General features: G+C 39.2%; 1 protein-coding gene and 1 long non-coding RNA gene across 2 annotated transcripts; one reads left to right on the plus strand and one right to left on the minus strand.

Annotated features, from left to right (window-relative positions):
* On the minus strand, positions 1-27060 carry NLRC4 (NLR family CARD domain containing 4). Its single transcript, XM_040496459.1, has 7 exons — positions 26746-27060; positions 24037-26028; positions 18653-18745; positions 16617-16787; positions 14289-14381; positions 12983-13150; positions 1-290 (listed from the first exon to the last, which is right to left on the minus strand). The coding sequence occupies exons 1-7, from the start codon at positions 27032-27034 to the stop codon at positions 1-3; spliced, it is 3096 nt and encodes a 1031-aa protein (XP_040352393.1). The 5' UTR covers positions 27035-27060.
* On the plus strand, positions 10583-24244 carry LOC121044322 (uncharacterized). The gene is made up of 3 exons (XR_005797248.1): positions 10583-11692; positions 22954-23120; positions 24165-24244. It is a non-coding gene; the product is annotated as an uncharacterized LOC121044322 (long non-coding RNA).
* Positions 27061-27210: the final 150 nt, after the last annotated feature.

Here is a 27210-nt window from a genome sequence, read left to right on the forward strand (position 1 = left end):
CTAAGTTACTAGTTTAAAAGCACCTTTAATAACACTAATATCATCATCATCAAACTGCCACCCAACAAGCCTACCTTCTTGCAAAAAAGTTAACTTAGATAACACATGGCCAAGTTTTCTGACTAATGCTGCATCAGGTAAAAATCTTGTAGTACTGAAGTCAAAAAAAACTAATTGCTTAAGATTCTGAAACACGTTCATGAAGCCAAGCCATCCATCACTGCTCACACAATTTCCTGCCAAATCCAGCTGCTGGAAGTTTTTCAGAGGTTTCTTTTCAAAGAATGCACCTGGGTGAAAAAATAGAAGTAAGTATGTTAGAAGTGAAATAATTTTTTAAGAGAAATGGCTGTTTGAACCAGTCCTTTGCTTCAGAAAGAAATTAGAATTCTCTATAGATAGGGCAGTGATTATGAATCTGTTCCATTATGTTTACAAGTTATATTTGTCCTAAAGTGTAAGGGAATCTGATAGATAGTAATTAGTAGCAATATAGCAAACCAATATAAATGAATTACATATTTTTTTACTTTTCCTGATTCTTCCAGGAAATGGAAAATTGCTTTAAAATTAAAGTGTGAGGGTCACCTGGGTGGTTCAGTCAGTTAAGCATCCGACTCTTGACTTCAGCTCAAGTCGTGATCCCAGGGTCATGGGATTAAGCCCTGCATTGGCCTCCACCCTGAGCATGGAGCCTGCTTTTAAGATTCTCTTTCCCTCCCTCTGCCCCTCTCCCACACTTGTGTTCTCTCTCTTTCTCTCAAATTAAAAAAAAAAAAAAAATGAGGTATGAGAGATGCTATTAAATATTTGTCACTGGTTTCAAAACTAGAGTCAGACTTCAATCTTAAATCATTTCCTCTTCTTGAGAAGCAAATACTAACTGTTGTTTCTTTGGGTATGGAATGTTTCTAATCGTAAGATTAAGTGAGACCCTTTCAGTATCTCAAGATTTGGATCTTTTGGATTGCCTTTTGTTTTTTTAATGCACCCTAGGCTCTTCAGGAACTTCTTCCATTCCTTACAGAATAGGGCACTCCTACAAAGAGAAGGTGGACATCCTAGCCATGAAGTCAAAGTCAAACTCTTAAGGAGTAGAGGAGTCAAAAAAAGTAGGTTTCTGGGTCTGAAAGATTGCACAAAACAACACCCACCTGCCTAGACTTCTCGCTTTGGGACTATTAACAGAAGAGGGAAATAAAATTCTGTGTTCTGTAAGCCATGGTGTAGGTGGGTCTCTTGTTATACCAGCTTAAGCCTATGCCCAGCCTAACTCATATGTAGGGCCTCACTTTCTCCTCTCTTCCTCCTTCCCCTAGGAGCCCTTCTTTATTCCTTATAAGCAGCTTTCTCCCTGCTGTCTTGAACTTCATATTCATATCCATTCAGGCTCCTCCCCTTTTTTCATGTGCTTCCCAGCATAGCATGCACTCAGCCAAAACTGGTTGCCACTTGTTGTGTCTCTGTATAAGGCTCCTTCCCTAAAGAGTAGCTTTTCTCCTTCTCTACTAGCAGGAGAACAGATCTTACCAACTCACAGGAACTTAACAGAGTAATTTAAAGCCAGAATGTTTTCCTAAGTGGATGGGAAGAAGGATTTCATCATGGCTTTGATTTGCATTTCCATGATGGCTGATGATTTTGAGCATCCTTTCTGGCTCATTGACGGTTTATATATCTTCTTTGGAGAAACGTCTATTCAGATCTTTTGCCTGTTTTAAAAATTGAGTTACTTGGGGCGCCTGGGTGGCTCAGTCAGTTAAGCATCTGACTCTTGATTTTGGCTCAGGTCATGATCTCATGGTTTGTGCATTCAGGCCCCACATCAGACTCTGCCCTGATGGCACAGAGCCTGCTTGGGATTCTCTCTCTCCCTCTTTGCCCCTCCCCTGCTTGTGCTCTGTCTCTCTAAACAAACAAACAAACAAACAAACATTTTAAAAATTGAGTTGTCTTTTTATCAATGAGTTGTAAGAATTCTTTATATATTTTACACAATAATATAGAAAATAATGATTTGCAAAGTTTTTCTGCCATTCTGTGGGTTCTTTTTTCACTTTCTAGATGATGCCCTTTAAAGCACAATAGTTTGTGATCTTGATGAAGTCCACTTTATTTATTTTTTTCTTACTTGTGTTTGGATGTCCTATCTAAAGACTTTGCCTAACCTGAAGTCATGACAATTTACTCCTAGATTTTTTTCAGAATTTTTTATAGTTTCAGCTCTTACCTTTAGATCTTTGATGCATTTTGAGTTAATTTTTTTGTATGGTATGAGGTAGGGGTCCAAAATCATTCTCTTGCCTGTGGTTATTCAGTGGATATATCTATCCTTATTCCAGTACCACACAGTCTTAATTACTGTAGCTTTGTAGTAAGTTTTAAAATTGGGAATAGTATGTATTTGAGTTTTGTTCTACTTTTCAAGATTGTTTTGGCTATTCTGGGTTCCTTGAGTATTCATATGAATTTTAAGATTAATTTGTCACTTTCTGGGAAAGAAGCCAGCCGAGATTTTGATAGGGATCACACTGAACCTGTATATCAATTTGGGGAGTATTGCCATCTTGGCAGTATAATGTCTTCTACTCCAGGACCATGGGATGTCTTTCAATCTATCTCTTGTTTAAAGTGGGGTGTGCCAGGCTTTCTATTGTAAATTTGTAATTTTCCCCTTTTTAATTGATAAATATCATAGGTGAGATACTAATAACCTTTTTCTCCTCGAAGTTTTGCCCACTGATTTTAGCTTCTGCCAGTTGATCTTTCCTGTAACAGTTACTACTTTGAGGATTCTCTAATAGTGAAACTAGCCAAAAAATGCCTCTCAGGTTAGTTTTTCTCTTTATGGAAAAAAGTTTAATTATATCTTCCATTTATATTATATCTGTGGATTATTTAGATTTTCTCCTGATTCTTGAAACAGTTTGGTAAATTATATTTTTCTAAAACATGTCTTCCTTGTCTAAGCTTTCAAATTTGTTTGTGTCATAGTTGATGGGTTTCCATATCTTTTAAATCTCTGAGTTATCTATAATTATGACTCCTTTTTTGCCTTTGTGTGTGTGTGTATGTGTATAACAGAAGCAGGGGAGGGGCAGAAAGAGGAGGACAGAGGATCTGAAGTGAGCTCTGCACTGACAGGCTGACAGCAGCCTGTCTCACAAACTCACAAACTATAAGATCATGACCTGAGGTAAAGTCAGACACTCAACCAACTGAGCCACCCAGGTGCCCCAATGCCTTTGATTTTTTAAACAAACTTTACTTTTTTAGAACAGTTTTAGATTTATAGAAAAATTGCAAGCCGTACACAGAATTCCCATACACTCCACACTCAGCTTCTCCTATTTTTTAAATTTTCTATTATCTTAGCATATCTGTTATAATCAATAAGCCAGTATTGATACTTATGTCGATAGTGTATTGAGATTTCTTTAGTTTTTACCAGTGTCTTTTTTTCTGTTCCAAGATCCCATCCAGGATTTCTCATTACCTTTAATCATCATGTCTCCTTAGGTTCTTCATAGAACTTCTTGTCTTGTGACAATTTCTCAGACCCTCGTTTTTTATTACCTTGACAGTTTTGAGGACTTTTGGTATTTTGTAGGAGTTGTCTGATGTTTTTCTCATGATTAGATTGGGGTTATGCATTTGGGGAGGAAGACCACAGAATCATAGAGTACCATTTTTATTATAGCATGTCCAGGGTGCATGCTGTCAGCATGATTTGTCACGGCTAAGATTCACCTTGATCATCTGGGGAAGGTGGTGGTCAGTTTATCCTCTGTAAAGCTACTCTTCTTCTCCCCGTTGTATACTATCACTGAGGAAGTCCCTATATGCAGTCTGCACTTAAGCAGTGGGAGTTATACTCCACTTTCTTGTGGGCAAAGTTATCTACATAATTACTTGCAGTTCTGCATGAGAGATTTATCTCCTCCCCCATTTATTTATTTATTCAGTAATTTATTTATGTCACTATGGACTCATGGATATTTTATGCTTTGGGATATCATCCAATTCTTTATTTTATTGTTTCAGTTCCAGCTTTAACTACTATGAGCACTTTTAGTTGGTTTCTGTGTCACTTTGACTTCCTCCTGTTACTGTGGGTGGTTTTTGTTGTTTGTTTTTTGTTTCTATGTTTTGAGCACTTCCATACTTTTCTTACACTGCAGGATGCTCTAGGATTATACATTTCCTGCCCTAGTCCTAGAATCAGCCATTTTGTCAAAGTGCCCTGGTTCCTTTTATTACAGAATGGTATTAGATTTCAAGATCTGGGTACAAGGAGTGCTTATGGCTTCTGAGGTATCATTGCTTCTAGGCCCTCTCAGCTGACAGAGCAAAGAATATGTGTATGTATATGTGTAACAAAAACTCAATTCATTCTACCTCCAGTTTCCTTCCTGTGTGTCTCCTTTACTGTGCATACAGAATACTTCAGACATTTCTGGTCGTCAAATGTGTGGAGGCTTTTCCCCCCACCAGGAAATTCTGTGCAACACCAGGTGGGTGTCCTACAAGTTAACTCAATTCTAGCACTGTCTACCTGGAAGGAGTATCAGGTCCCACAGGTTAAGGGCTCAGTCCCACAAGACTGCTTCCATCCCACTTCAGATGCCAATCACAAGTAGTAGGTCCCCAGGTTATCCACAGCTTCTGTCTGCTTAAGCTACAAATTGGAAGTTCCCATATGCTCCTCCTCATGTTTGGTTAATTTAGTGTTACAGGAAACACTAGAACTCCAGGAAACACTTATATTTACCAGTTTATTAAAGAATATGCAAAAGATACAGATGAACAGCCAGATGAAGAGATACATAGGGCAAGGTCTGGGAGGATCCTGAGCACAAGAACTTCTGTCCCCATGGAGTCTGAGGTGCATCACCCTCCCAGTGTGGCTTTGTTTGCCAACCTGGAAACTCCCTTAATCCTGTACTGTTGGGACTTTATGTTCAGTTTATCATCTGTAAAGCTACTCTTCTCCCTTTGCTAACTATCACTGAGAAAGTCACTATCTACAGGCATGACAAATTGTTAACTCGGTTTCTAGCCCCTCTCTATTCTTTGGAGGATGATGGGTGGACATGAAAATTGCAAGCTTCTAATCATGGCTTGGTCTTTCTGGTGACCCATCCTGGAGCCATCCAGGAGCCCACCCAGAGTGTTATCACTTAGGAAGTTACAGAGGTTTCAGGCATTGTACCAGGAACTGAGGGCAGAGACCAATATTTATTTTCTATTATTTCACAGTATGCTATATATATTTTTTCTAGATGTAACCATATATATTAATGTAAACATGAAATGAGTCCATACTGATGTCTCCAATTCTAATCCATACCCACATGGATTATACTAGCCTTCTTCTCTTGCTGTAGATTCCTACCACAGCAATGAAAACCCTGGGTCCCACCATCTGCCATCCATTTACTTAATTATTCCAGTGTAAATGTATATAGCAGTATCAAAATAATCTATACTTCAACTGAATATAACTTTATAAGTTAGAGTACAGTGCTTATGTGCAGTTTATTTTGCCTTTAGTTTTACAGACCACTCATTTCCTAAGTTATTTATGGCAGCATCTTTGTCCTTTATCCCCCAGTGAGGTTGATTCACACTTTGTAATACAGTTAGAGTGTTTTGGATTCCTCATTCCATCATCAGATTTCTCAGACTTACTAAGTGATTGTTTTTAAGTTGATTTTTGTTTTGTTTTGTTTTGTTTTGTTTTTTAGTAATCTCTATACCCAGCGTGGGGCTCGAACTCATGGCCCTGAGATCAAGAGTCACATGTTCTTCTGACTAAGCCAGCCAGGGGCCCCCTAAGTGATTTTCTGGTTCTTCTTCCCTTTCATCTGAGCTCCTAGAAACCCCTGAACTTTCTTTTAAACTTGAAGTATAGCTGACATATAATATTATGTTAGTTTCAGGTGTGCAACACAGTGATTTGACAATTACATACATTATGCAATGCTCATCATGATAAAAGTGGTTCCCATTGGTCAGTTATTATTGACTATATTCCCTGTGCTCCCTAGGTTATACTTTTCATCCCCACGACTTTGAGTTATACAATGCAAATTCTTGACAGGCAGCATGCTCTAATTTTGAAGCTTTTCTTCTCCATATTTCTTTTAAATAAATTATTAACATTCTGAATTCAGAATTTGCATTGTATAACTGGAAGTTTGTACTTCTAAGTCCCCTTCACCTATTTCACCCATCCTGCCACCCTTCTCCCTCTGGTAACCACCAGTTCTCTGTATCTATGACTGTTTCTATTGTTGTTTGTTTATTTGTTTTATTTGTTAGATTTTAGATCATAGGGTATTTGCCTTTCTCTGACTTATTTCAGTTAGCATAATACCCTCTAGGTCCATCCATATTGTTGTGAATGATAAGATTTCATTCTTTTTTATGTCTGGGTAATATTCCACTGTCTATACATACCACATCTTTACCTATTCACCTTTCAGTGGACTTTTAGGTGTCTTCCATATCTTGGCTATTATAAATAATGCTACAATAAACACAGAGGTGTATATATCTTTACAAATCAGTCTTTTCATTTTCTTTGGGTGAACACCCACAGTCACTGAACTTTTTGCTGTGCTTGTCCAAAATGTCATGCAGTTGGTTTCATATGTTATGTAGCCTCTTCAAACTCGTTTCTCTTACTTAGCCCTATGTATTTAAGTTTCTTCTGTGGCTTTTCATGGCTTCTTGCTCATATGTTCTTACCACTGAATAATACACTATTGTATGGCTGGACCACAGTTTGTTTATCTATTCACCATTGAAGGACATCTCAGTTGCTTCCAGTTTTTGGTGATAATGAATAAAGCTACTGCTACATGTGCCTGTCTCTATTTTAACTAATGAAATTATTTATGTCACTCAATCTTCTCTTTATCAGTCTTGCTTGACTTTTTTTTTTTTTAAGTAAGCTCTATATGGGGCTTGACCTCACAACCCCAAGGTCAAGAGTCTCCTGCTCTGGGGCACCTGGGTGGCTCAGTTGGTTAAGTGTCTGACTTCGGCTCAGGTTATGATCTCACGGTTCGTGGGTTTGAGCCCCACGTCGGGCTCTGTGCTGACAGCTCAGAGCCTGGAGCCTGCTTCAGATCCTGTGTCTCCCTCTCTCTCTGCCCCTCCCCCACTCACGCTCTGTCTCTCTCTCTCTCTCAAAAATAAATAAACATTGAAAACAAAAAAAAAGAGTCTCCTGCTCTACTGACTGAGCCAGCGGGTGTCCCAGTCTTGCTTGACTTTTATTTAGTTACTCTTATTAAAGAACCAACTTCAAGCTTTATTAATCTTGCTTAGTGTATTTTTATTTTGTTTCATTGACTTATATTTATGATTTTGGGTTTACTCTGATGTTTTTCTGGCTTCTTAAATTAGAAACTTACTAATTTTGGTCTTTTCTCATATAAAGAATTAAGGTTATGAGAATTTTATTCAAACCCTGCTTTTGCTGCATGCCACAAGTTTTGGTGGTGTTTTCTTGCCATTCACTTCTAAATGTTTTTGATGAAATTGTAGCATACCTATCTGCCAAATTGTGTGATATTCCCCAATATCCTGAGTATGTGTGCAGAAAAAGTTGAAATATAGGGACAACCCAGGCTTAGAATTTTTGCAGGAAAGTACATTCCAACTACTGTATCTAATTTCATACCTCACATCCACATCTCATTTTCTCCCTCCATCTCATTAGATCGTCTTTCTTCAGTTAGAGACTCTCTTTCTCATTGCACTTTCTTCATTTCACTATTGCATCTGTCACACATACCCATCATTAAATGTTAATGCCTAAATTGACTGATAATACTGGGGACTATGGCAGCTTCACAGGGGACTATGAGAGATGGAGATGGGAGCGGGCAAGGCAATTGAGTGGCACTTGGAACCTGAATTGACAGAATTGGTTAAATATCTCTGAAAGTATGGAAGCACCAATATTACATTTAACATAATCTGCTGCTAAGAACTATCACAATTACCCACAAGCGCTCAGTATATTTGCTATATCTGTAATTATCCTGGGCCCTTCTTATAGAAAATGACAAGTGACGGTTCTCCCTGTCCAAGTCTCTTGGAAAAGAGGGAAAGGAACCTCTGCAGAAGGCTAGGTGACACAGATCCAGACACACATGGGAGTAGAGACAGCCAAAGTGACATGGAAACAGAAGCCCTGTATCTAGGCTGACATCCTGGGCAGGATATGTATTAGGGCAGTGTTTTTTGTAAGCTTCAGGGTGTCCCCTCCTTTAGAGGAGTGTGAAATAAATTTAATGGGTTGCAATCAGCATCTATTTTAAGTGAAACAGAACAGAAAGAATAGAAAATAACAGCTTGTGTCACACATGGCATAAGATAATCACTTTCTGTGAAACTTTTTTTTAAATTTTTTTTTTCAATGTTTATTTATTTTTTGGGACAGAGAGAGACAGAGCATGAATGGGGGAGGGGCATAGAGAGAGGGAGACACAGAATTGGAAACAGGCTCCAGGCTCTGAGCCATCAGCCCAGAGCCTGACGCGGGGCTCGAACTCACAGACCGTGAGATCATGACCTGGCTAAAGTCGGACGCTTAACCGGCTGCGCCACCCAGGCGCCCCTCTGTGAAACTTTTTTAATGTGTATGTATGTGTATGTTAGATCATAAGATAAAATGTATTTTTTAACTGTGGGTCATAATCAAAAACAGTTTAAAAGACTCTGGACAAGAGACTTAAAGCAGACATCCAAGTTACATATGGCAGAAGAGAGAGCATAGGAAGAGTATGTGACCAAGGAGGAGATATTTCAGTTACGTCTTACAGGGACTGTTAGAGAAGGGAAAGGATGTTCTGGAGAAAGTGCGTGTACAAAGGCACTTTTGGGGAACAACAGAAGTCCGTGAGGATGGAACCTCATGTAAGTAGGGAGGCATGGCAGAAGATGAAGGTGAAGAGGAAGATAAGTTGAGGTTCCATTGTGAATGGTCTTATACATGAAGCAAACAGGGTTTATTTTGATAAATGTTATTTGTTTTTCAGGCTGAGGAAGCTTTTTTTAAAAAAGGAAGATAAGCCTAGTATCTTGAAGTCCACCGAGGAAAATGATCACGGTACCGTTTATTGAACATAGACAATGGGTCAGTGTTGAACTTCTTACTTTATATACATTAGTTTTATAACTGACTGGCACAGTAACTGCTAATATGGTTGGTATTACAGTGACTCTCGCTTGACAGATGAGCTGACCGAGGCTCAGAGACTTTTAGTTGCTACAGGCCATCCATCTATCAAGTGGAAAGGGTGGGCAGATCTGACCCCAAAAGCAGGCACTCACCATTTCACAAAGATGGAGCCTCTAGATAGCAGCCTCATCACCTGGGAGAGACCAAAGGCAGAGAATACTTGGTTTTCACTCCAGCTTATGGCTCAAGCACAAGCAGACTGCTTTTCCTACTTGTGGGAGGTGAAAGAAATGTCTGGAGGGGACTAGGGTAGGGACCAGCAGCCACACTGTCTCCCCACATCTTCAACTCTTGCTCTTCTGTCTGCAACCCTTTCTTTCCCTGCTTTAGTATGACTACCTTATGTCTCTGCCTTTTTATAAAACAGGGATAATGCTATCTGTTATTAGGGATGTAATGATAATTCCACAAGTTCTTCTTTAAAACACTTTGAGAATAAAGTAGTTACTGCTATTGAGTTGTTCATTTTATACTTTTTTTTTTACTTGCATTTGAGGGTACATTGTTACAGCTCAATTTCCAAGAGCCAGCTGCCTTTTGTTACTCTTATTTTTCTCATTTACATGTGGAGGCTATAAGGCCCTGGGCAACTAAAGTCAAGTGGCAAATTACTGCCTAGCTCAGTTCTTACTTAATTAAATGTACAGTCTCTTTCTCTGGTCTCACTGGCCAGCCTGAGAAGTGGGCAAATCAGGCAGCTAACTACTTAAATATGTGAAAGATGCTAAAAGGCCTCTACCTAAAAATGCCTCCCAAACAAATGATTCTAATTCTACACACTTTCCAGTGGCCTGAAAAAGACACATCCCTTGTGGAGAAAGGGGAACCCTCTTACACTATTGGTGGGAATGCAAACTGGTGCAGCCACTCTGGAGAACAGTAAGGAGATTCTTCAAAAAGTTAAAAATAGAACTACCCTATGACCCAGCAATTGCACTACTAGGTATTTATCCAAAGGGTACAAAAATATTGATTCAAAGGGGTATATGCACCCAATGTTTATAGCAGTGCTGTCAACAATAGCCAAATATCTATCTCTCTATCTATCTCTCTATCTATATCTATACCTATCGCGGAATATTACTTGGCATTCAGAAAGAATGAAATCTTGCCATTTGCCATGATGTGTATGGCACTAAAGTATATTATGCTAAGCAAAATAAGTTAGTCAGAGAAAGGCAAATACTATATGATTCTACTCATGTGGAATTTAAGAAACAAAATATGAACATAGAGGAAAGGAAGGAAAAATAGAGAGGGAGACAAACCATAAGAAACTCTTCATACAGAGAACAAACTGAGGGCTGCTGGAGGGGAAATGGGTGGAGGGATGAGCTAAGTGGGTGATGAGCATTAAGGACACTTGTGATGGGCACTGGGTGTTATATGTAAGCGACAAATCCCTAAATTCTACTCCTGACCCAAATGCTACACTATGTATGAGCTCATTTGAATTTCAATAACAATTTGGAAAAAAAAACACATATCCTTTCCAACTTGTTTAAGGTATGAAGTCACCTGACAGGGATAATTTATTAGCTAACTAATTAGCCTGTCACAGAAGCCACCTGCCTCCAAAATCACCCAGAATAGAGAAGGGATCTGTAAGAATGACACCCAGAATTACATGATTTGATGGGTTAAGGGAGTGAGTAAAGTTAGAGTTAAGAATTAAGGGAAGAAAAAAATCCAGCATTTGAAGCACCATTAGGGAAAGCTAAAACCCTGGAGCAGCCTAAGTACTTAGAGACATATGCATCTCTAGGAGAAAAGGTTTTAAATACAGGAGTAGGTGGGGAGTTAGTTTTGTAATGGGTACAGAGGTTTAGTCAAGGAAGATGAAAAAGTTCTAGAGATGGATGTGATGGTGGTGGCTCAAAAATGTGAATGTCCTTAATACCACAGAACTGCACACTTAAAATGGCTAAAAGCATAAGTTTCATAATTTTGTACACTACAGATATATTCTAGACAATCTGGGACAGAAATAAAGTCAAGGTTGCTTTCACCAATGTTGCCTTAGATGGTATTGTAGTCAGCAGTTAAGATGGGGCCAGTGATCCTCACATCCTAGTATATTCTCCCCTGTGTTGTCCCATCCCACAGTGGATAGAGCTGACCCAAGTAACCAACAGCATACAGCAGAAATGAACTTCCAAGGCCAGCTCATAAAAGACATTGCAGCTTCTAAATGGTTTTCTCTTACATCTCTTGCTCTGAGGGAAGTGAGCCGCCACACTGTGAAAACATTCATGCAGCCTATGGAGAGGTCCAGGGATGAGAAAGTGAGGCCTCTGGGCAACCTGCCAACCCACTGGGGAGCCACCCAGAAAGCAGATCCTCCGGCAGCCCCATCCAACATCTGGACTGCAACCTCGTGACAGAGCCTAAGCCAGAACCACGCGGTTACCACTTTCCTCACCCACAGAAATTGTGAGATACCATTTATAGTTATTTTAAGACACTGTTTTGGGAGATAATCTGTTACATAGAAATTAATAACACACAGGTAGAATGAAGACCTTTCATCAAGTGCTTCAGTCATTTCTGTATCTCTATTTGTTCCTGGATTATATCACAATTGCTTAAAGATATTCAGTGATCCCATTTAGATAAAGTTGCACTTACCTTTATATTTTTTTAAGCTTATTTACTTTGAAAGAGAGACAGCACGAGCACATGGGTGCATGGGAGAGGGTCAGAGCGAGAGGCAGAGAGAGAATCTCAAGCACGGGTTTGATCTGACGAACTGATAGATGGCGACCTGAGCAGAAATCCAGAGTGAGACGCCCAACCACTGAGCCATGCATGTGCCTCTACCTTTATATGTTTTAAATACCCAACAGGTAACTTAAAAATATTTCCCCAAACTGGAGGAGCATTGCTGAATTTCAGACAGTTAAGGGTAGGAAAAGCAATTCCTAAACATAATATACCTTCTCAGGTAATGGGAATGTTTTTCCTTTAATACTTTTTAATGCTTAAAAACCTGAAGGCAGGCCAGTGTTTTAAACCATTTTACTCCTTGGGGCTCCTGGGTGGCTCATTCGGTTAAGCACCTGACTCTTGATGTCAGCTCAGGTCATGATCTCATGGTTCTCTGACAGCACAGAGCCTGCTTGGATTCTCGCTGTCTCCCTCACTCTCTGCCTCTCTCTGTCTCTCTCTCTCTCTCTCATAATAAATGTTTAAAAATGTTTAAATCATTTTACTCCTTAATCTCTTGATTGATTAATACTCCTTGAATGCTCTTTAAATATACTTGTACAAAAAGAGGAGGTGGGGCCCCCGGATGGCTCTGTTGGTAGAGAATGTGACTCTTGATCTAAGGGTTGTGAGTTCAAGCCCCACACTGGGTGTAGACATTACTTAAAAATAAAATCTTGGAGCACCTGGGTGGCTCAGTCGGTTACACATCTGACACTTGATTTCAGCTCAGATTCTGAGCTCATGGTTCATGGGATCAAGCCTTGCGTCTGGCTCTGCACTCACAGCATGGAGCCTAGGATTCTCTCTCTCTTCCCTCTCTCTCTGCCCCTGCCCCGACTTACGCACACACACTCTCTCTCTCTCTCTCAAAATAAATACATAAACATTAAAAAATACAATCTTAACAAAAAGAGAAGGTAAATAAATAAATACAATTAATTAATTTTTAAAACCAACTTAAGAGCTTTGTTAGAGCTCACTTCTTTTCTCTTGGCTCTGTATGCATGTACCTACCTAGAATTCTAATCTCTGCATCTGTGAGTCTCCAGTTTTTCAGCCCAAGCTTGATGAGCCGCAGGGCCCCCTCCAGTTGCTCCAAAAGTCTGGTCAGACTAACTCGTACATCACTCCACCAGGGCAACATGAGCACAGTCAGCTGTTCCAGGATGTACAGCCTGTCAACTTCAAGAACCAGAGAGCAATGCAGGAATTGAATCCATCTCAATGGATTCTTCTTGATGAAGAATGAAGGGATGTGGGAGAAGGAATAGTCTTTATCTCTGCAGCCTACTCATTGTGTGATGACGCAATGAGAATCTACTTGAATTTTGGTTAATATTTTTGTGGAAAGTACTCAAGAGTATACAAATATTATGCAGAATAGTATAATGAAACTATATGTACTAATAAACCAACCTTCAACAAACATCAGTTTATGGACAAGCTTCCTTCATCCTCACCTAATTCTTTTTCTCCTGAATTATTTTAAAGCAAATCTCAGACAGTAAATACAGTTCTTTTTTTAATTTAATTTAATTAATTTATTTTTGATTTTTTTAATGTTTATTGTTGAGAGACAGAGTGTGAGCAGGGGAGGGGCAGAGAGAAAGGGAGACAGAATCTGAAGCAGGCTCCAGGCTCTGCAGAGCCCAATGCAGGGCTCAGACTCACGAACCTTGAGATCATGACCTGAGCTGAAGTGGATGCTTAACTGACTGAGCCACTCAGGTGCCCCATATAGTTCTTGAAAAAAAATGTAATCACAATATCACTATCACACTTTAAAAATCTTGTCATTGGGGTGCCTGGGTGACTCAGTCAGTTAGGTGTTTGACTTTGGCTCAGGTCAGGATCTTTCAAACTCAGGTTTGTGAGTTTGAGCCCCACATCAGGCTCTGTGCTGACAGCTCAGAGCCTGGAGCCTGCTTCAGATTCTGTGACTCCCTCTCTTTCTGCTCCTCCCCTGCTTCCACTCTGTCTCTTTCTCCAAAATAAATAAACATTAAGAAAAGAAAAGAAAAGAAAAGAAAAGAAAAGAAAAGAAAAGAAAAGAAAAATCTTATCATTAACTCCTTAAACAAATTCGTTTTGAGTATCAATTAGTCTCAGACACTGGCCCCCTAGAATGAAGCAAGCAGTTGGGAGCCTCAGGTGTGATGAGCGTGTGAAAACTGGTAGCTCAAAGTCATTGGTCTGTGTCCCTTGAGGGATGACTAGTAAGGCACACATGGACCAAAAAACATCAGGGCCCAGATACGTGTTTCTGACTATCTAGTACATATACTCAACTATGTGATTTTGGCTAAATTGTTATTCTTACTCAGTTCATGTAGAGCTTCATTTCCATCCTTTTCCAGGTGATTTTCAGATAAATCAAGAATGCTCAGTTTGGCCAAATTGTGAAGATTCTGAGCTGGGAAAAAATTTCAATCCAAAATTAAAAGGCTTTTACAGAACTATATATGCATTTAAAAAATATCCTTAAGAGAATCCTAAGTCCTTGTCTTCTTTGTTGATAGCATACACATCATTATTTGACCTGATTAGTTAAATTATTTAATTATTCCTAAAGGTATCTGGCTAGATTTAACCCTGAACTTTCATGGCTATGACTAAATGGACAGATAGATATTTCCAGTCCTAAGCTCTGACTAATAAACTTCATGTAAAGCCTAATGCAGCATAAAATATACTTGTTACATAACTATAGGAAGGTCACTCCATTTCTCCAAGCTTCCACTGAAGCTTCATCTTTAGAATGAGGAAGTTGAGGGGCGCCTGGGTGGCTCAGTCAGTTGAGTGTCTGACTCACAGTTCCTGAGTTTGAGCCCTGCATCAGGCTCTGTGCTGGTGGGGTGGAGCCTCCTCAGGATTCTCCCTCTCCCTCTTTCTCTGCCCCTTCCCTGTACACACTCTTTCTCTCCCTCTCAAAAATAAACTTAAAAAAAAACACACAAAAACTTAAAAACAAAGAACAAGGAAGTTGAACTAGATAAAATGCAAGATTGTTTCCAATTCTAAAATGTCCTTATGCAGGAGAAACAAAGGAACAACAACAAAAACAGATGAAATGAGCAGTTCTTTGTTTATCTTAATTTAAATGATTTTGGTAATGTCATAGTTGTGATGTTAATAATAAAAACTTAGGAAGTAAAAAAAAAAAAAAAGAGAGGTGAGAAAAATAGAAAACAAATAGCAAAATGGCAGATGAAAATCTATCCACATCAATAATTACATTAAATGTAAATGGACTAAGCACTAATTAAAAGGCAGAAATAAGACTGGACTTTTTTTTTTTTTTCCCAAAAAGCAAGACTCAATTCCATGCTATCTGCAAAAGATATAATTATGTTGAGGTAAAAAATATGGAAAATTATTTTACACGCAAACATTAATCGTAGAATACCATCACTCTAGCTAAAAACTGCTTAGTTCTTTTCTTTACATTAGGTATTTATCATGGTTGTTTAATCTAATTGAAGTTTCTCCTATCAAGATTAATAAGAAATATCTCTAATTAAAAGAGGTTTTTCATGATATATACTCTTATTAAACTATTAGCTATTATTATTATTATTATTATTATTATTATTATTATTAGCTGTTTTTAAAATTATTTTTTTACGTAAGCTCTACACCCAACCTGGGGCTTGAACTCATGACCCCAAGATGAAGAATCACATGCTGTACTGACTGAGCCAGCCAGTTGCCCCAGCTATTATCACTTTTACTCAATTGTAGAGTAAAATAACTTCTGGGGTTTGGTGCTTTAACATAAAAAACCCATGGAACTTCTCTCAAAAAGAGTACAGCTGCTATTTATAGTTCTAAGTCTGTCTGTTTCCAGGATCAGGTAGAGAAGTAAGGATCTACTTATCCTTGTTTTCCTAGTGTTTATCTAGCCTCTTCTAATCATGGGTTTCTCTAGCTTTTGGTTTATAGTAGCATACAAATGATTTCATTTTACAGATTCCAAGAAGTTTTTTTAAGTTTATTTTTTTAAGTTAAAAAAATTTTTTTTAGTTTATTTGTTTTGAGATAGAGCACAAGTGGAGGAGAGGCAGAAAGAGAATCTCAAGCAGGCTCTGTACTGTCAGTGTGGAGCTCAACATGGGGCTTGATCTCACAAACCATGAGATCATGACCTGAGCCAAAATCAAGAGTCGGACGCTAACTGACGGAGCCACCCAGGCACCCCAAGACTCAACTCTTATATTAATGTACGTTAGCTGCATTTTAAAAGGGCAGTGGGTAAGAATTGGATGGCCTGAGAACATTTAAGAAAATCCTTCTCTCTCTGCTTCTCAATCATTTATTTATCCATCATCTAAATATTTATTAGGCAGTTATTATATAACAGAGCATGTGCCAAGTTTCAAGCACCTATTTCTTCTTTTCTTTTTGTTCACCATATCTTAAAATTATAATATCTTCCATTATTCTGAAATGTTCTCCTAATTCTCCATTTTCATTCCAGTCATGGAGAAGATCATTAAAAACAGGCTAGATATTACCTGGAAGTCTTTATTATCTTTTCCAGTTTCTCTAAAAATTAAATTTCCTTTTGAGAGACTTAACATGCATTAGTATGAAAGTATCACATGTTCTCTTACACTGTTCTCATTCACTTAATGCAGGCAACAGTTACCTAGGGTTTTCATAGCATTGGCAGACAGGCAGCAGGAGACTAATTGGATTTCTTCAAGGTCACAGGGTTCAGCTGACAGAGACTTTACTATGTAATCCATTCCCTTCCCAATATCAGACAAGTGGGTCATATGAAGTAAACACAACTTCTTCAGGTTTGTCAGACCTTCAGCTGCAAAAAGTAGGAAAGGAAATACATTAGGACACCAAGTTAATTTGATTTAAACATAGACTGATGGACTGAAAAGAAAGCAAAGAACAATTGCACACAGATCTTGCCACACTCTATCTCTAGAGACCTTGAGTTATAAAAGCTGAAGAGAGTTGTTCTTCTTTCAACCATTACTCTCCAATCTCCTGGACCATACCAAGGTCACCTATGTGGAGGTCATTCTCTCAGTAACATGAGAAAAACTATAGTAAATGGGCAGTATTTTAATGCATATCAATGTGTGCCTTTTACCATATTTTTGGTAGGATGAGGATGAAATATTTTGAATGAGCACTTTCTCTTAATCTCCCCCCAAATTTTAGGAGGGGTGGAGTCTGAATTCAGAGGGGTAGCATGGGACTTCAGTTCCTTGGTGTGCTTCTAATGTAACTGTTTATAGTCAACTATATAGTTTAGGGGTTGTGAACATGAGCTTTGCAGTCAGTTTGATTCCTGGATCCCATACTTTAATTGTGTAACCTTGGACAGGTTATTCAACATTTTGGCTGTGGATTTAGGGATAATTATACCTATGTCCTGGGACTATTGTGAGGATCCAATGAGAGGAAGTATGTAAAAGTACCTAGTGTAGTGTCTAACCTATGCATAGTAACCCTTTAATAAACAATAAATTTAGATTTGTCTATTTAAGCTCAGACTGGTTCCTTTTTTTGTTTTTAAAGTAGGCTTCATACCCAGAACAGAACCCAATGTGGGGCTTGAACTCGGAACCCTGAAATCAAGACCTGAGCTGAGATCAAGAGTCAGATGTTTAACTAACTGAGCCACCCAGGCGCCCCCTACCCCAGACTGGTTCCTGGGGACCAGATCATCTGAGATAGGTATTTTTGAACCCTTTGTACCAATTAGTGAGACCTTGCGCAAGTCAATAAACTGTTCTAGGTTTCAGTGGCAGTAAAATGAGAGAGTTGAACTAGATGCTCTGAGGCTCCTTCCAGCTCTAATACTCTGAGTAATTTATAGGCATGCAACAGATGTTTATTGAACACTGAATTAATCTGATTATTCTTATATAGGCCATGTAATGAAAAAAAGGGCAGCCATTTTTCAATTATAGGATAAGGTTGTCTTTAGGCAGGAAGCAGAATAAAAAAGAATAAGGCTGAGGAACATTTAACTGAGGGCTCAAACAGTGGGGAAAAAAAGAGCCATGGGGGAAGGGGCAGAAAGCTTCAATGGGAATTCTCCCTGTCCTGGAGAGGCTGGCTCCCTGTGACAAACCACACATTCTGCTCATACTGTTTAGGTTTTCTTGGTCTACATTCCTTCTTGTGTTCCATTCCATTTACAAAGCTTTATTTAATTATGAAACCACAGTATAAACTTTTTTATACTGTTTCTATGCTTCAAATATAAACATAGTCAATCAGCCAGGAAGATAAAAACATATCATGGCTTCTGTCCCCCAAAGCGTTACAGTCTAGGTGTGTGCAATTTACATAAAATGGTGCTGAAGGATTGGAATGGCCATGGAGAAAAACGTCTAGAAAATCAATGTATATAAATAAACAAAACAAAACAAAACAAACAAACAAAAAAAGTGCACTTGTTGTAATGAACCCTGGATATTGTATGGAAGTGTTGAATTACTATATTGTACACCTGAAACTAATATTACACTGTATGTTAACTAACTGGAATTTAAATAAATAACTTAAAAAAAAAAAAAGAAAATCAATGTAACACAAGTAGATTAAGGCATCCTTGCCTTATACAGACACAACCAGTGTCTAGGAGTCTTAAGTTAACTGTTCTTATTATCAAACTTACATTAATAAAAATAACAAAGAAAATAAAAATCTGACCTAATTTTATAGCATCTTCCTCATTCATCTTAATGTTGTACAGTATGAGCTTCATAAGATTCTTCAAATTACCCAAGCTGTCAGTCAGACCACCTGGAAAAAGAAAAAAGAATTGACTATGTTCATTTGTCATTTACTAGATTTTTGTTACCAATCAAAAAATTTTAGCTACTCCATGGGCAAGAAATGCTCGTGAAATTGACACAAGAGTGTTTTGCTTTTGTTTTTTTGGTCAGAGATGGGCATCTTCCTTAGCTAAAAGCATGTTCTCCGAATATAATGGAGTTAGACTAGAAAATAATAACAGAAAGATAACAAGGAAATTTCCAAATACTTGGAAATTTAATAATAAGACTTGTAAGGTTTTCATGATGCTATCATTAAATAATATATATCCCAGACCAAGAGAATAAAGCAAAAGAAAACTTAAGACGAGTATCATTCATGAACATAGAAGCAAAATCCTCAATAAAATATTACTAAAGAACTCAACCATATATAAAAAGAATATTATACAACCACCAAGTGGGCTTTATACAGAGAATGCAGAGCTGTTTCGATATTTGGATATCAATGTATGTAATTCAATGTATTAATCTAAAGAAGAAAAACTACATGATCAAGTATGTTGATGCAGAAAAAAAATTTGACTTTATCTGACATACATCCATAATAATTCTCAGCAACCTAGGAATAGAAGGAAATTTCTTCAACCTGATAAAAGTCATCTACAAAAAAACTACAGTTGATATTATACTTACTGGTGAAAGTCTGAATGCTTTGTTGCTAACATCAGGAACAAGGGAGGATGTTCACTCTCACCCCTCTTATTCAACATTGCACTGCAAGTCATAATCAGTGCAATAAGGCAAGAGAATAAAATAAAAACAAATTGGAAAGGAAGAAATAAACCTGTTCTTTTTGGAAGTGACATGAAGTGAGTGTAGCAAATGTGCAGATTATAAGATTGATACACAAAAATCTATTGCATTTCTATATAGTAGCAATAAATATTTGGCAACCAATTTTTTAAAATTCCATTAACAGTAACTCCAAAAGAATCAAAAAGTTAAGTGTAAATCTGATAAAACATATGCAGGATGAACATGATGAAAACTATAAATTATGATAAAGGAAATAAAAGAAAATCTAAATAAATGGAAAGAGAAACCATGCTCATGGATTGAAAGATTCAACAAAATAAAGTTATCAATTCTCCCTAAAATGGCTTATAGATTTAATATAATTCCAACCAATATCCAGGAAGTTTTTGATTATATAAACATTGTGAAAGCCAAACGAACCAGAATATAAAAAACAATTCTGAAAAAGAATAAAGTTGTAGAAACAACACTATTCAATTTTATGACTTCCTATAAAGCTAGTTACTAAGACAAGATGAAATTATCAAGGAATAGACAAGGATACTGGCAATTGATGGATCAATAGGCGAATAGAGTCCAGAAACACAGCCAACATAATCACAGCCAAATGGTTTCGGACAAAAGTACAAAGGCAATTCAAACATGAAAGAATAGTCATTTCAATGAATAGAACAACTGGATATCCGTATGCAAGAAAAATGAACCTTGATCTAAGCATCATATTTTATATAAACATTAACTCAAATGGATCATAAATTTCAACGTAAACTTTAAGAAAAAAAGATAGGAGAAAATCTTCATGACCTGGGGTTAGGCAAAAAGTTTTTAGACATGACACCAAAAGCTTGATTTGTACAAGAAAAAATGACCGCAACTAAATCTAAAATTTTTGTTCTATGAAAGATGCTATTAAGAGAATGAAAAGACTAGGGGCACCTGGGTGGCTCAGTCGGTTAAGCGTCCGGCTTCAGCTCAGGTCATGATCCCATGGTCCATGGGTTCGAGCCCTGCATCTGTCTCTGTGCTGACAGCTCAAGAGCCTGGAGCCTGCTTCAGATCCAGTGTCTCCCTCTCTCTCTCTGCCCCTCCCTGACTCATGCTCTGTCTCTGTCTCTCTCAAAAATAAATAAATATTAAAAATTTTTTAAAAAATGAAAAGACTAGCTACAGATTGGGAGAAGATGTTTTCAAATCACTTATCTGACAAAGGACTGGTATTCTTCATACACATTTGAGCATATAAAGAACACTCAAAACTCAACATTAAGAAGATAAATTACCTAATCAACAGATGGATGAAAACTTAAGATACTTGGCCAAAGAGGTATATAGTTGGCAAACAAACCTATAAAGAGTTTTCTATTTTATCAGATAAGTATGATGAAAGAACACTACACCCAGAGTTCCAGTTGCTCTACATCCTCGTCTCCACTTGGTGTTGTCAATTTTTTTTTCTTATTTTAAGGCAATTGTAGAATGACAAAAATAAAACACACACACACACAGACAGGATGGTAAGTGCTAGTGAGAATGCAGAGCAGCTAACCCCCTCATATATTGCTATTGGAAATGTCAAATGGTACAAACTGGAAAATAGCGTGGAAGTTTCTTAAAAAGTTAAACAAGCATGAGGGGCACGTGGGTGGTTCAGTCAGCTGAGCATCTGACTCCAGCTCAGGTAGTGACCATGAGTTTGAGCCTCACATCAGGCTCGCTGCTGTCAGCACAGAGCCCGCTTCAGATCTTCTGTCCCCACCCGCCTCTCCCCTGCTTGTGTTCTCTCAAAAATAAATTAACATTAAAAAAAAAGTTGGGAGTGTCTGGGTGGCTCAGTGGGTTAAGAATCTGACTCTTGATTTCTGCTCAGGTCAAGATTTCTTGGTTGTGAGTTCAAGATCCACATCAGATCCACATCAAGATCCACATCATGTGGATCCACATCCACATCTGTGCTGACACAGCCTGCTTGGGATTCTCTCTCCCTACTCTCTCTGCCCCTCCCCAACTTGTGCTTGCCCTCTTTCTCTCTGAAAATAAATAAACTTAAAAAAAAAGTTAAAGACTTGTCATATGGCTTAGCAATCCCACTCCTAGGTATTTACCTGAGTGATTTGAAAACTTGTGTTTCACACAAAAACCTGCATACAAACATTTATAGTATCTCTGTTTATAATCGCCCAAACTGGAAATAACCTACGTGTCTTTCAGAGGTGATGAGATAAACTGTGGCATGTCCATATAATGTAATACTATTCAGCAAAGAAACAGATTAACTAGGAATATTCTGAAGAGATGTGGAGGGTAAAAATAGAAATCAACCTTGGGTAGAAATGTCAGGGAACTGAATTTTTAGCTATAAGAAAGAGTGAGCACTGATTACAAACTCAAATGTCAACAAGGTCCAGGGAGATAATGTCATTCCAAGAAGTAGAACAGGTGGGCACTGTGCCCACGTGGATATTATGTATCTTGTCCAAAGGGCACAGGAGAAGTTCATGAAGCTCTACCAATTGTTACCAAGCGAAGATGCAGGCCCACAGTTGCTGGACCTACAATTGTCAAGAGAAATGAGTAACCTGTGTTTTCACACTGCAATCTCCCAATGTCAAAATGCTGACAACTCCGGCAGAAGGGTCATGGCTGGGGGATGTGAAAGGGAAGGAGGTTTCACTGTAGATTGTTTTATAATTTGAATCATGTGAATATATTACTTAAAAAATAAATTTTAAAAATTAAGAACAAAATATTGGCAAACATTCAAAAGAAAACTCTACATAATATGTAGGCTAAATTCAGCATAGAGGTGACAGTTTGCAAGATCAGCAGAAAGGAATAACCATCAAGAGGAGATAGTGAACTTCCTGACACAGAAGGTAATCTAAATGAAGTCTTGGTGACTATGCCGAACCTTATGGAAGGGATTCCTGCATTAAGTAGAAGGTTGCAAAGATTATCTGTGCAAGAGATTCTAGATTTTTCAAAATATTTACTTATCAAGGCGGGGGAGGGGCAGAGAGAGAAGGAGAGAGAGAATCCCAAGCAGACTTCATACTGTTAGCTCAGAGCCCCACCAAGGGCTCAATTCCATGAACCAGTAGTGGAAATCAAGAGTCACTTAACCAACTGAGCTACCCAGGCGCCCCAGATTCTAGATTTTTAAAAAAAATTTTTTTAACATATATTTATTTTTGAGACAGAGAGAGACAGAGCATGAACGGGGAGGGGCAGAGAGAGAGGGAGACACAGAACCGGAAGCAGGTTCCAGGCTCTGAGCCATCAGCCCAGAGCCCGACACGGGGCTCAAACTCACAGACCGCAAGATCGTGACCTGAGCTGAAGTCGGACGCTTAACCGACTGAGCCACCCAGGCGCCCCCAGATTCTAGATTTTTAAAGTGATATGAAATTTCCTTTACAGGGTGACAGATGAGGCAGAGCTTGATGAGAAATCTATTGCAAATGAAAAGTAATCTTGGATTACAGTCAAGTAGAGCAAGGCTCCTGCCAGCCTGTAGGTTCACACCACAAAGTAGCCCCTGTTCGAGTCAACAGGCTGGTCTACACAGGTAAATCTGGTCTGTACAGGTAAGGCAGACATTCACCTTTAATAGTATTTTGCATTTGGGGAAAATTTGCCTTTATTCAGAAAGATTGGCTCAACATGTATGTGTCTGAGATCTGAAATTTCTTCATGTTAGACAAAATCTGTCCCCACAATCTTTTTTCAAAATGAAATATAGTTGGTGTTGGGGGTGGGGGGGGGTGGTTATGCTCTGCAGTCTCCTGGATGAGAATCCAGCAACACAATTAGCTACCAGCTCCTGCAAGTGATGAGTTTACAGGCTGGATTTCCTCCCAGAATTGAAGTGGGGAGGGGTGCCATTTGGCAGGGAAGCAGTGGGTAATGGATGGAGTTGGAGAAGGGGGACAGGTCAGTGAAGATGAGCTTAACCTACCTCACATGGACGCATGCACGCGCGCGCGCACACACACACACTACCATATAAACTATATTGCCATTCAGTCAGACCGTATAGCTTCAGCTCTGGGAATTCTCCCTAGGGCCTCCCCGTATGACAGTCTACCCCCTTATGGACCTCTCTTGCTCAGTCCTCCTACCTCTCTTCCAAGTCCTGACATCGGGTTGGAATTCAGGTAGAAAATTCAGGGACCCGTGGGTGGCTCAGTCGGCTAAACATCTGACTTTGGCTCAGGTCACGATCTCGTGCTTCATGAGTTCGAGCCCCAGGTTGGGCTCTGCGCTGACAACTCAGAGCCTGGAGCCTGCTTTGGATTCTGTCTCTCTCTTTCTCTCTCTCTGTGCCCCTCCCTTGTTCATGCTCTGTCTCTCTCTTTCTCTCTCTCAAAAATAAACATTAAAATTTTTTAAAAATAAAAAAGAAACTATTAGAAAATTTAAAGCAAAACTGTATGATATCTAATATTTCCATGGCACCCAAACAGGCTTGATTATAGCTTAAACTGCTGATGTTTGTAATACCTGGCAGCCGTGGAGTCTGTAGGTCCTGAATACTCAAGGTTTTTAGGTTTGTCACGGATGTGATATGCTGCTCATCTTCTATGGTGAGTGGACTGGCTTCCAGGATGAGAGAATAAATGTTCTTACAGGTGCGGAGGACCAAACTAAAGCTTCCGGCCACACCAGCACATCTCTTAATGCACAATCTGAGGTTTTTAGCAGAACTGAATATCTTTCCCAGATATTTGATATCTTGTTTATTCAACTTGCTGAAGTCCCGGAGTGTGACCTCCAGAGTCTTGAATTCCTGCTTCCAGTTGAAGAACAAAGACACAGCCCTGCTGGGAATGTAGGTTTCTGAGGACCCTTCCTGAGTCCTGCTTGTGTCTTCTGTGGTCGTGTCCCTCAAAGCCATAGCTTCTCCGTAGAAGTCCAGTTTAATGAAGTCCAGAGCACTTGCACAATTAGGCAAGTGTTCAAAGAAGTCAAATAAGTAATCGGGGATGTTCTCTGAGTTGATATATAAGCTTTTGCCACAAAAGAAAGCTTCAAATTCTTTACTCAGGTCTGATTTGGATATACTCTCATGGAATAGATTAATGCCACACTCTGTAAAGGAACTGATGTTTATGGCTTTCAGAGTTTCTTGCACGGTGGTGTTTTTCACATTTTGTATAGACTCCTGCCTCCAGAGAGGCTTCTGGGTGATGGAGAGCCCAAGGAGGCTGCCATGTTGATACACTGCTGCAAGGTGTTCCAGAACAGTCCTGGTGGCTTCAGGAGATGATCCACATGTGTACAGGAGCAGGTTGCTATACTTGGATGTAATGTCTGAAATGAAAACCATTTTCTGCAAATAACCTTTCCCCTTGGTCACTTCCTCTGGCTCTTGAGACTTCAGCAAACTGCTGAGTCTGCGTCCTGCTATGTACTCCTGGAAGGAGTTATGAAAGAATTTATACTTTGGCTTGAACTGTTGAGCTGTGTATTTACAGAGGAGTCCAGTTGTCAGTAGGACATCCTCGTTCACACTGGACATGTCCTCCGGTTGGAAATCAAACCTGTGGGAGAACACACCCTCCAGAGCTAGGTCTCCACAGTGGTTCAGGCTCTGAGCGAAGTCACCTGCAGCCAGCCCCTTAAGTTTGTACTTGTTCTTCTGTATCAGCAGGTCATAGAAGGTGCGGAACAGTGTTGTTTGTGTGTAGGAGTGGAACTCACTTTCCCCCATCTGGATTACACAAGTGATGACCACGAAGAGAGGGGTCTTCATCAGGTTCCTCAAGCATCTGGATTTCCTAATTTGGAGCAACAAGCCTTCAGCATGCTCCTTCATCAGCACTTCTCGGATGAGAGTCTGGGCACTGTCCTCTGTCATGTCCCCTACCTCGGCAATCAGGGCACCAAACTGCCTGATGTGTCTCAGGCACTCAGTGGTGGTGGTGACAATGACCGTATTCTTGAAGCGGTGGTTCTCCTTTATGAGGGCTTCAATCTCTGGGCAGTTCTGGGCCTTGAATTCATTGTAGCCATCAAGGAGAAACAGAACTCTCTGCCGTAGCTTCAGCAGCATGGCCATGAAAGTCTGCTTCCTGATGGTGTCAGGTATATCCAGGAGTTGATCACACAGAGTTTCAAGGAGCCCACCCTGGGCCCTGCTCAGACGGACAAAGAAGACTAATTTGAACTTGGTGAGAGCCCCACACGTTCCGGAAGCCCAGAGCATGGCGATTTGCTGCAGCAGAGTGGACTTCCCTTTGCCTGATTCCCCCTCAATGATGCAGGGACTCTGAAGAGTGTCTAGCAGCCCATCCAGGGTCAGCTGCTCCAATCGGTGATGGTGATGGTCCTTCTTCCATAGAACAGGTTCTGTGAAGGTGCTTTTCAAATTAAAAATAATGTCAAAGTCTTCACCCAGAGGATAGAAGTTCAGGAAAGATGGAGTATTGTATAAATACTTTAGACTCTGAGCCAAATCATCTAAGACTTCTTCTGACATCTGCTTAGAAAGACCTGTTAGAGAAGAGGTAAGGTTAGAGGACCCAATTCTGTGTTTCCCCAGAACTTAAGTTTTCAGGAGGATGAAGAGGGATTTATGTTGGGAATGCTCCATTGGTGACTTTACTTTCCTTCTCCAGTTCTGAGCTGGCACAAAGGATTCCAAATATTTACTCTTCCCCTTTTGTCTTCTGTTTCCTTCTTTCCACCACATGGTCTTTGCAGCAGTCAATTGGAAATAGGAGTCTGTGTTTGGGTTAAGTTCTAAAGTGTGTGAGAATAGTGGGGTGGTGTGGGGTGGTGTGGGCCGTGAGGGGTGGTTAGGGGTAACTTTCCCCAGATCAAGCCTTAACCTTGATTAAAATCTATCATAAAACAAAATACAAGTTATTATTTAATGATAATATTATTAAAAACGATTCCGCATTGGCCTAAGGAATGTCAAGAACCAGGACTGCATTAATTTAAGTGCCTTCATTATCCAGTTTGATTTTGAAATGAGTCTTTACTAAATCATTAATCCCTGACCCTGGCATTACTTATTTGGCTTCACCAACAAGGGATATAATGGGAGTTTTTTCTGAGAGTGTCTGACTTTTTCCTTCGCAGAACCAAAACCCACTCCCCAGTGATGTAAGGAGGGAGGAGGGCAGAGGCTCTCTCGTGGGGATTATGAATCTTCTTCATGGTTTATTCTGTTTGTAGAACAGATACAAGAAAACTGATACTTACTTTGTCCATTCAAGTCCTGAAACAGGGGATAGTTCCATTTTTCAAGGGATTTGAGAAAGAGGTTACAGGATTCCGAACCCTTCTTCAGAATCATGTGAATGATCCCTCTTGCAGCATCCTGCTCAACCTTCTCACAGCAAATGACACTTACTTCTTCGTAATTCAGAACATTCCACACAAATAGCTCGTCCACAATTTGCTTTATAACAGTCATTCCCATCCTTTGAATGAGCACTTGACTATTCTCCTTTATGAAATTCACTGAGGAGATGGGGGAAAACACGCACATCGATTTATTTACGTAAAATGTACATCTCAGCAAGTTAAGACATTGATACTTTCTCTGTTTGGAAGACTGATGAGAAAGATTGAATAAAATCGCATAAGTCACATACATAAAAATGTTTTAAAATTTGAAGAGTGCACTGCTGTGTAACTGTAAGGTATTCTTATTGTTAACCGTGG

The sequence above is a fragment of the Herpailurus yagouaroundi genome, unplaced genomic scaffold (assembly GCF_014898765.1).
Source record: "Herpailurus yagouaroundi ecotype Mexico unplaced genomic scaffold, PumYag 188, whole genome shotgun sequence".
Lineage (NCBI taxonomy): Eukaryota > Metazoa > Chordata > Mammalia > Carnivora > Felidae > Herpailurus > Herpailurus yagouaroundi.